This window comes from Mandrillus leucophaeus, unplaced genomic scaffold (genome assembly GCF_000951045.1).
Source record: "Mandrillus leucophaeus isolate KB7577 unplaced genomic scaffold, Mleu.le_1.0 Scaffold1507, whole genome shotgun sequence".
In the NCBI taxonomy this organism is placed as follows: Eukaryota; Metazoa; Chordata; class Mammalia; order Primates; family Cercopithecidae; genus Mandrillus; species Mandrillus leucophaeus.
The window spans coordinates 946-11,660 of record NW_012101485.1 but is presented as its reverse complement, the minus strand read 5'-3'; the positions used below and the strand labels follow the sequence as shown (position 1 = coordinate 11,660).

The 10,715-nt window shown below is 36.7% G+C and overlaps 1 protein-coding gene across 1 annotated transcript; it reads right to left on the bottom strand.

The window, feature by feature from the left end:
* Positions 1-1,396: 1,396 nt before the first annotated feature.
* On the bottom strand, positions 1,397-9,975 carry LOC105535822 (translocation protein SEC63 homolog). Its single transcript, XM_011975039.1, has 3 exons — positions 9,824-9,975; positions 6,379-6,483; positions 1,397-5,422 (listed from the first exon to the last, which is right to left on the bottom strand). Exons 1-3 carry the CDS (start codon positions 9,860-9,862, stop codon positions 5,279-5,281), a joined length of 288 nt encoding a protein of 95 aa, XP_011830429.1. The 5' UTR covers positions 9,863-9,975; the 3' UTR covers positions 1,397-5,278.
* Between the last annotated feature and the right edge of the window lie 740 nt (positions 9,976-10,715).

Here is a 10,715-nt window from a genome sequence, read left to right as displayed (position 1 = left end):
AAGCTCATGCCGCCTACTGTGCCTCTGTCTTTGGAGTCCTCTGTTTTGTCAGCATCCATGACACTGGCAGGTTAACTTGTTAGCTTGCATGTAAAAACTCTGGACTCTTAATAGCTGACACCTATCAAGCAAACAGATTAGATTTTGTAGAGTTAAGGAATTTCCATGTCCTATTTGTCCACCTCTCTCAAGCAAACAAATGCAAATTGCAATTCCAGCACATTGAATACATATGGATTGTCTTTTGGAGTTGGTTGCAAAGGGACTTAATGTTTCCAGACAGTAAATTTAATGGGTTGAAGGACACACAGCCAGGTGCGGTGGTTCATGCCTATAGTTCCAGTACTTTGGGTGGCCAAGGGTTGAGGCTAGTTCAAGGCCAGCCTGGCAAACATAGCAAGACCCCGTCTCTAAATAAATAAATACAATGAGTCAGGTTAGTGCCTGTGGTCCTAGCTACTTCGGAGGAGGATGACGTAGGAGAATCACTTGATCCCAGGAGTTGAGGCTGCAGTGAGCTATGATTGCACCACTGTACTCCAGCCTGAGCGACAGAGAATGACTCTGCCTCTAAAAAAATAATAAATAACAAAGGACACATGTAAGGAAGACGGAGTTTAGGGGGAAACATAAAAGATCAAGAGAGGGAGGTAATCCCAGAAGATGCAGATAGAAATAAATTACAATGCATTTCTTTAATCGTGGTTTTGCCTCAAACGAAACACACCATTCTTTGTTAAAGAAAATTACAGCCCTATCGCCCTCTACTGGAACGAGGCTGGAAAATACAGAGAAATAGCTTGAAGTTAACTCTTAATGGAATCTGTTCACACTGAAGTCCATTGCTGCTATTATCCAGATGCTAAAGTGTAAACCTCAGGTGTTTCTGGTAAGGTATGAGGGATACAGCTCCCTTTGTGTACCCAGGCTGATAGGTTAACCTGAACAACCTCGCGCTGAACAGAGTGGCCAGTCCTTCCCACACGCACCTTCCATTTGCAGCCGTCACTGATTGCCAGGACCAGTAACAGGCTGTGATTTGCTCAAAGTCCCAGCAAGTCGACCCCATCACTGCTGCTCCACACCTGCACCACCTGCATTCCACAGAAAACCGCTGTGCAGAATCCTCCCCTTGCCTATCAATCCCACCTCCAGACCTACTCAGCTCTATCTCAGAAAAGTCTCACTCTGCTCTTGGGAGCTACAGTAGGGCTGGACACAGTGAATGCCAACCCACCAACTCCAGAGTACATCACTCTGTGATCTCAGATGGTGTCAAACGTCACCCTATCAATACCACAAAGCAGTGGTGCCCAAATGTTTTGATCATGCACCCAAATCAGAAAAAACAATGTAATGCACTAATAAATGTATATTTATTTATAAATAATAGAAGTGTACAATTGTACAATATATTATGTACATTATAAAACACACAAAAATAGAAATTTAAAAGGATGAGATTAAATACAAATAATCATTTTAATACTTCGTCAATGGATTGATCATCTCCACGCCCCTGGGATGTATACACCCCCACCTGAAACAATAGCCCTAAGGAATGTCAATGATTGTTATTTGGGTTTTCAGCTCAGGTTACAGAAATATGTACAAGATCACATCTTTTAAGTTTTGCAAAATAGCCCTAGCATCAAGTTTAAATGGATGAGAATGCTTGGTGCTAACTTCTTGAGACATATTTGGACTGGTCACTACACAGCTGGTAAAATGTCATGTTATGGTTCACCAATAGTTATTTCACTTTAAGGCAGTCTAAATAGGGGATTTCATGGAGTTAAATCAGGTTATTTGTGGGAAAGTTGTTTTAAAAAAACATTTTAAAGCAAAGGATCATGATTTGCTTTTTTTTTTTTTTTTTTTCCAAAAACACCCAACTGGCTGGGCGCAGTGGCTCATGCATGTAATCCCAGCACTTTGGGAGGCTGAGGAGGGCTGATCACTTGAGGCCAGGAGTTTGAGACCAGCCTGGACAACATGGCAAAATCCCGTCTCTACTAAACATAAAATTAGCTGGTGTGGTGGCATGCACCTGTAGTCCCAGCTACTCAGGAGGCTGAGGCAGAAGAATCGCTTGAAGCTGGGAGGCGGAGGTTGCAGTGAGCTGAGATTGCACAACTGCACTCCTCCAGCCTGGACGACAGAGCGAGACTCCATCTCAAGAAGAAAAAGAGAGAGAGAAAATAAAAGGCCAGCAAATTAAATAGCCAGCCCCTAAAGAAATAATTCTTCTGCCTACAGTAGACAAAAAAAAAAGGGGCATTCCAAACAATGGCCAAGGCAAAGGGATTTAAATGGATTGCCACTCATCTACCTGATCTAACACCAGCAAGTGAGTTCTTAACTTTTTTTTTTTTTTTTTTTTTGATAGCTCTAGTATCCAATCACAGAGCCTGGCACATAGAAACTCAGTAAATATGTGATGAATGACAACTCCTCCAACATTATGTAAGGTGCTGAATTACATTTGAAATAAGAATTGTGACTACAGAACACTAGTATATGGTTTGGATTGGCTGAAGCAAACTGAACAAAGCTTGTGGTCAAAAATAACATGCCTAGAGAGCCTTATTATATCTCTCCCTCCCTGTTTCAGCATCAGTTGTTTGACATCTACGCCCCCCTGCTTCCACCAGAGCCTAAGCTTCCCCGCACACAGTGGGACAGTACAGCTGGACAGGCCTGTCCTTTTCCAGCCCTCAGTGCAAGCTGGGAGAAGCAGAGCAGAAGGTATTTTCTACACAGAGAACTTCACTCAATGTGCTCCCTAACTTAAAAAAAAAAAAAAATTTTTCATGAAAAATGTTTAAACAATTCAAAAAGGACATGAACATCTAACTCTGAGACTGACATATTAACACCTCAGGGCCTCAATCAAATATTATAATGCTAAAAATCACAACTGCTACACTTTTAATTGTGGTAACTAAGTCTCCTCATGAACAGCTGTATTTTAATAGGTACTTTACCAATTAGAGAAAAATATCACATAATTTAAGTAACTTTCAATTTCACTTCCTATACACTGTATCATCTATAGGCTCATCAACTGTTGACAACGTGTCAGTTTTTTTATAGGAAGAACACTGAAACTTCACTCAAGTTTCCATCAGATTAAATGCAAACTAGGATACATAGTTTGCTATTCTCATTCCAGAGGAAAAACAAAGGGATGTGGATTTCAGCGACTTGCTGGACAGATAAGAACTATCAACTGAAGGCTCAGTTCTTTCACTACTGCCATATGGAAAGAGGTTACCTAAAGTACTCACTAGAGGAAATTTTATTTTACTTAGTTGAGAAGTACATACACATCACACACAGAGAAAAGGAAAACCAACTATTGGAATTTTCTGGTGATGGTGGTTTTTTAAGCACTGTGGTGAGTTACTAGGTTACCCTCCTCTCCAGAATCTTAAACCCAGAGAGAAGCCAGCTGTGTGAATGAACTTACAAAGCCTCTTTAAGGCAAAGTAGCCACTAGAAAAAACATACTTTTCTTGAAATCTTTCAAGAAAACTAGGAAATATGCATTCTACACATTGTTGTATCTTGTCTGCTCTGTTTCCTTGCCTTTGTGCCACACCTGTTTTCTCTAATCCCTCCTTTCACTTGACACCAGCTGGCTCACCCCCTGCCACCACACTTAAGTAATCAGTAGCTGCCTCAAGACACTAGTGCTTCACAGCAGAACCTGATTTGAAAATTAAACCCACCCTCTTACTTGTTCAATGAAGTAAATGAAAAAAATCCTCAGTGACACTGACTCCTGCCTGCCAAGAAAGGGTCTCACTAAACTGGTGATTGAGGTTACAGTGAAAAAAACTGCTTTGACCATTTGATAGAAAATATTACATCCTAAATTTAGAACCAAAAAAACCATTCATGGTTTTGGTAATTTTCAATTTTTATTTCCAACTACTGCAGTAATAAGATAGCAGTGGTAATTCTGCACTGAAAGTGGCAACCTTTTAAGTAAACAAGGTTGCAAATTGTAGTATTCCAACAATATTTTGACCTATGGAAATTTTGATGGGAAAGGATTATTATAATCAGTTTTATAATACTACAGACTTATGCTTCCTCCACATCTAGGAATAAAAATATCCACCCTCCCTCAGTGATTCATCATGTATACATCTCTACTCTTTACAAGCACTATCTTTCCAGTTGTACTACAAGGGGAAATCCCTCTTACTCCTGGGTTTTCCTATACTATACAGAAATAGCAGTCACTTTAGCAGTAATGTACAATACTATTCAATTTTTAGTTGAAAAATAAAGAAGTGGATTGCCCTATTTATGCCCTGACAGTAAAAAGACACACACCATTGAAACATAAAACGAGTCAACAAACTTCTATTTTTATTGACAGGAGTCCAAAATGAATACAAAAAAAGCTTCCTTTGCATGTTATACTTACTTTCCTTAAAAAGCTCCTGATAGAGTCAGGTAGACTGAAAACTAAGGATGTAGTTCAGCTTTTAAAGTGAACCTTTTTAATAAAAGGTTTAATAACATAAGCCACCAATATCAGAAAACATACGGTCCCACTATCACTTTAGAGCTACAGCTTATCAAAAGAATTAGATCCTGCACTGATCTGCTAAGATACAGGTTTAGAAATGTTTTAAGCCATTAAAAGCCATTTTTATAATCTGTCCGATAACTGGACAATTAAGAAAAGAAAAATTCCAAAATGTAGCCCTCTATATCATGTGGAATGTGAGAGAATGCCGACTTATGACCAAGATAAGTAAAAATAAAAGTTTAAATCTATGAATGGAGCTGTTACAGTCTTGTATCACTGCAAAATGTCAATAATAGAGCTTATCAAGAGATTATAAACTTGAGCAATGTTACTTAAAACATATTTGTGGTGTTTGCTAAAACTAAAGCTGAACAAAGAAAAGTCGCTCATTTATAGACTGTGTTTCCTGCATCTTTGCTTTTACTGGGACCATAGACTGATAATACATAGCCCACACTTCTGGACAGTTATAATAACAAAGGATTTATTATCATTTGCAGATGAAATAAATGCACCATCCCATACTTGAAAGGTTTCAATAAGCCTTAACATTTTTCAGGTTGTACCAAGGCACCATTGCCTATTTATATTATGCACCCATTTCTAGAGTTAAAAAAAACTACACCTCCCTCAACATCAGTTCTGTACTGTCTCTGGTTTATTATACACTTCCAAAACAGCAAAAAATTGCAAATATGTGCAAACACTGTGGTCCGTTCAGAGTACTGCTTAGTCGTCATCTTCCTCTTCCTCCTCTTCTTCCTCAAAGCTATCTTCAAAGCCCTCACTGTCCTCCTGGTCTTCATCCCCTTCTATTGCTGTATCCCACTGTGGGTGATTTTCTGGCACAGGCTTAGCCTCATGGACTTCCAACTAGAAAGAAGAATTAAATGTAGACATCAGAAATTTGGGGAGAAATAATGGAAGAAATCTTGGTAAACAAAAGGTTTTCTTTGCCCATAGCAATTATAAAGAAATAGATTTCTATGGATACAATTCTAAATTCAACTCATTCATTTAGAATAGACACTTCATCCCAGAAATAAAACAAGTAAATCTAACCATAGGTAAATGTAGTCAAATTTCTAATACAGTTTGATATTTTGATTCTATATGTTACACTACTTATGAATGTATTTCTGTGGCATAAAACAATTGTGATTCTTGAGCAAGAACACTGAGTCATATTTTAACAGAAGCCTTCTGCTTTAAGGAAGAAAAATCTGAGATATTTTGCAGTCGCTAGACTTGTGACGTAAAATTCTACAGTTAATAAAAGAAATATGGAACCCTCATGGAAAAAAAGGTTTGCCTTTACTGGCTACTTTTACCCTTTACAATGCAATAATACTTTTAGCACCATCTCTCTAATATAATAGGACACCTTTTATAAAAAGTTCAAGTGAATTGGTAAACAAAGATGAAAGTGTGCTGCAAATGATACTTACAGAAGTGTATGCTGTAAGATGACAAAAATAAATTAGTTTCAGAAATTAATAAACACTCCAAATAGAATCTGTGGTTTAAAAAAAAAAAAAAAAAAAGTGCCTTTCTAAAGAAAAAAGAACCCATTTGCTGAGGCCTTATAAAGTTACAACACATTAAATGTATCCCTAAAGTAATTTATATTCAATGTTCTAAATTGTTATACTCCTTAAAACCTAAAACTTTATTATTGAAAGACTAGTCCATCAAGTATATCACATATAAAGCAAGAGATGATTTCTTTTTCCTTCCATAACTCTACATTTCAAAACTAGAATTGTTTTCGTAGTATATTAAACATGTATACAGAAAACTCTTAATTACTGAAAAGTCACTATTCTTACCTTCAATGGTTTAATCTGATCCAAACCCATATAGGAGTCTGATCTCAGAAACACAGTATACTGATAATTTCCAGGTTTGCCTGGTGCAGGAAACTTCAGCTCTACCTAGAAGATAAAATCAGAACTTAAATATCTGTATTATGGGGAGGAAACAGCTCACTCCCTAAAATTCCTAGACCACAGTATTTAACAGCCAGGTTTTTTCTGCAGATGATACAGAAAGCCCAAACAAATGTTACTGAAGTTCTTATAAACAATAATAAAGAAAAGTGAAATGTATTACATATTATAAATACCTCACAAAGAGGAGATCAAATTATGCAGAACTGATGAGGTTAATTTGTATCTCCACAATTTAAGAAAAAAGTACTTAAAGCAACCAAATTCTATGCTATCACCTTGAAGAAATTAAGTAGGTATAAAAGCATAAGTGAAATGTTGGAATTAAACAACAGACTTCACTAGATAGGAGATACTTCTTGCCAAATTTTCTTATTTCTAGAATAAATGCCCAATGCCAAAGGTCAAGAAGGTATTTTACTTACCATCAAATCATAAACTTCAAATACAAATAACAAACCTTAAAAAAGTTTCTATTCCACTTGGACAAAAGAAGAACAATTTTTTTTAAATGACATTTGTAAGCGCTGGTGATCTGCCTCTAATCTCCAAAATCCAGATTTTATAGTCAAGATTAAATATTAAAATATGCCAGTTTTAAAAAAAACTAGAAAAAATCATGAAGGAATCTTTTTTTAAAAATTAATCTCAGTTTGGCCTAACTATAACACAAACCTAGAAATTATTAAAAAAAAAAAAAAAACTCTTTAAATCATACTACAAAAAATAAATAAGAAAATGGATAAACAAATAGGTATTTATATTTCTGCCTGGTAGAAACAACCAGAATAGTAAAACAAACTGGGGATAAATATTTGTAACACATATCACAAAGGGCTGATTTCTTAACATTAAAAAAAAAAAATCCCAATTTTTTAAGACTCAAGAAAAGTGAACAATGGCCAGACACATTAAAAAGATGACTCAAACACACTGAAAGTTAAGTTTCACTCTTCAGAGAAATAAAAACTACACTGAATAGAATAAGCAGAGTAAAAATTGATTCAGACAAGAATCATCAATATATGCTTAAAATGACTGGCTAAAACAATGTTGGAGAATAGGACATTCACACAGGGCCCAAATATCACCCCACAGATTAGAGGGGGAGAAAAATACCTTTACAATAGAGAAAAACCATAGCTAAATGAGCAACCTTAATTAATATCACCAACATAGGGCAGAGGCATATACTGTACCTCTAACATAATGCAGTAAGAAGTACATCACCAACATAGCTTGCTTGCCAAAAACACGAAGATGAATAAAGAGTAACCAACAAGACAAAGTCATATTAAGTGATATTGTACAAAACACTTTGCCTGGATTCTTGAAAAATGTCAGCGGCATGCAAAGATTAAAAAAGAACAAGGACAAGAAAGCATTCAACACTAAAGAGGCATGACAACCAAATACAATGTAAAAAGGTCTTTTTTTCTTTCTTTCGAGACAGGTCACTCTGTTGCCCAGGCTGAAGTACAGGGGCATGATCATGGCTCATTGCAGCTTCAACCTCATGGGCTCAAGTGATTCTCCTGCCTCAGCCTCCTGAGTTAGGCTGGGACTACAGGCACGAGTTGCCACATCCAGCTACAATGTGTGATCCTTGATTAGATCCTGAGTTTAAAAATAAAACCAAAAACTGTAACAGACATTAGTGGAATTGTTGAGGAAATTTGAATACAGACTGCATATTAGATAATTATGCCATACCAATGTTAAATTTCCTGAGTATAATCATTGTAGTGGGCCTATGGAGAAGGTCCTGGTTTTTGTTTTTGTTTTTTAAGAGACAGGGCCTCACCATGTTGCCCAGACTGCTCCTGAATTCCTGGGCTCAAGTGATCTGGCCACCTTGGCCTCCCAAAGTGCTGGAATTACAGGTGTGAGCCACCACACCCAGCCCAAGGCCCTGGTTCTTAAGGGATACATGTCAAGTAGTTAGGGGTAGCATGTTATAGTATCTACAAGTACCTCAAATGGTTCAGGGGAAAACACACACACATGTGCATGTTTTGTATGTACACATACAGTGAGAGAAAGATAAAACAAGTAACAGCTAAATGTAAACAACTGGTGAAGATAGGTGGGGATCTAGGGAGGTTTCATGATACTGTGCTTGTAACTTTTCAATAGGTTTTAAAACTTAAAAGATCAGAGAGGCCCGGCACAGTGGCTCATGCCTGTAATCCCAGCACTTTGGGAGGCCAAAGCAGGCGGATCTCTTGAGCTCAGGAGTTTGAAACCAGCCTGGGCAACATGGGTAAACCCCGTCTCTACAAAAAATACAAAAATTAGCCAGGCACGGTGGTGCATGTATGTAGTACCAGTTACTTGGGAGGCTGAGGTGGGAGAGCCTGGGAGGCGGAGGTTGCAGTAAGCCAAGATTGTGTCACTGCACTCCAGCCTAGGTGACATAGCCAGACCCTGTCTCAAAAAAATGATCAGAGGAAAAAATTAAAAAAAAAAAAAAACCCCAAAGATCTAAGATGCTATTTTTCACCTTTCCAACTAGCAATGATATTCAAAATGTATGACATGCTGAGAGGCATTAGGCATATTTAGACATTCATTCTTTTTATAGAGAAATAAAATATCTAGCAATATAGGTCAAAATTACAAACATACAGAACCTCTAGCCCATCAATTCAACCTCTATAAATTTATTATTAACCTATTTCATGCATTTACCACTTGATTACAAAGGGTTAAAAAATATGTACTAAAAATCAACATCATAGGGCTATCTTGAAAAGCTTTTGTCCACCAAGTACAGGCAGACAGAACCTTCTTCCTACAAAAAAAAAAAAAATCAAGAAAAACAACAACAAAAATGCAGTTCCCAAAGGTAAGTATGTTCATCACAATGTTACTTCACTGATGTCATTAACAGTGAACAATATCACGTAATCAAAAATTCCACTCAAAAAATCCACATCATCAGTTCTTATATTTTTTTAAGACAAAAGATCTAATACTTAACACTAATCCAATAAGAACAAAAATCCTATTACTAAATTCTGGAGAGGAGGAGGAAAGGCATATGTTCTTAGACACTAACAGTGAAAACTCCCAAAACAAGCTAAGAACAAGTTTTTAAAACATTGACTAAGTTGCCTACCTTTAACAATTATTTATAAATTTCCAACGAGCTCACCCCCAAAACATCAGAGAACAGTTACAAAATGCAGGCAACGAACAGAATACAATATGCTAAATATGATAAACTGCTTTTTTAAAAAAAGATATATGAAGATATATGAAGCAGCATGATAGTGACAGCTGTGCCTTTTTAAATACTGAAATCATGTTGTGTGATAGTTACCTCCTCTGTATCTTTCAGTGTACACACATGATATGGCATAGATATTAATGTCTGCTCCTTCCTATCTGCAATGTAAAGCCACCACCATTCTTGTTTTTCCTGGAAAGAAAAGAAGAAGAAGAGTATAAATAATTGGAAAGAACTAGAGAGAACATAATTTTGGCCTCTCTTATCTTAGAGATTCTCTGCACTGACAAAGTGCTTGGTACAAAATAGGTGTTCAAATGAATGTTTACTGAAAGAATAAGCTGTTCTTAACATTTGCAGAGCCATTGCCTAAAAACATTCCGTATCCAATTTTGGTGATTTCAATAGCTCCTTGAAACCTATTGATTGGCCTTCATATTAAAAACCTCATGACTAACCTTAAGGAACAAGCATTATTCTAAATATATACAACTATTACAACAGCATGTAGCAAATAATCTTAGTAATCTTACCTAGTAATAAGAAAAAGCCACAAAGTAGGAGTGGAAGGAACTTGGGCAGCCAAATCAAAAATCAATACATTAAATACTTTATACACTTTTAAGAGGATATTTCAGATTGTAAGAGTCTATTTATACTTTCCACTGGCCCATGATTGTACTAAACTTGGCATTTCTAGCTGAACTCCAAAAAAATTAGGAACAGAAAAAAGAGCTGGGTTTAAAAAAAAAAAAAAAAATTCACCAGAATATCAGAATGTACACAATGACAGCAGGGAAAAATCAGAGAACAAGAGACAGAAAAGTATTAAATATATACATAAATTTTAGGCAGGGTTCAATGGCTCACGCCTGCAATCCCAGCACTTTGGGAGGCCGAGACAGATGGATCATGAGGTAAGGAGATCGAGACCATCCTGGCTAACACAGTGAAACCCCGTCACTACTGAAAATACAAAAAATTA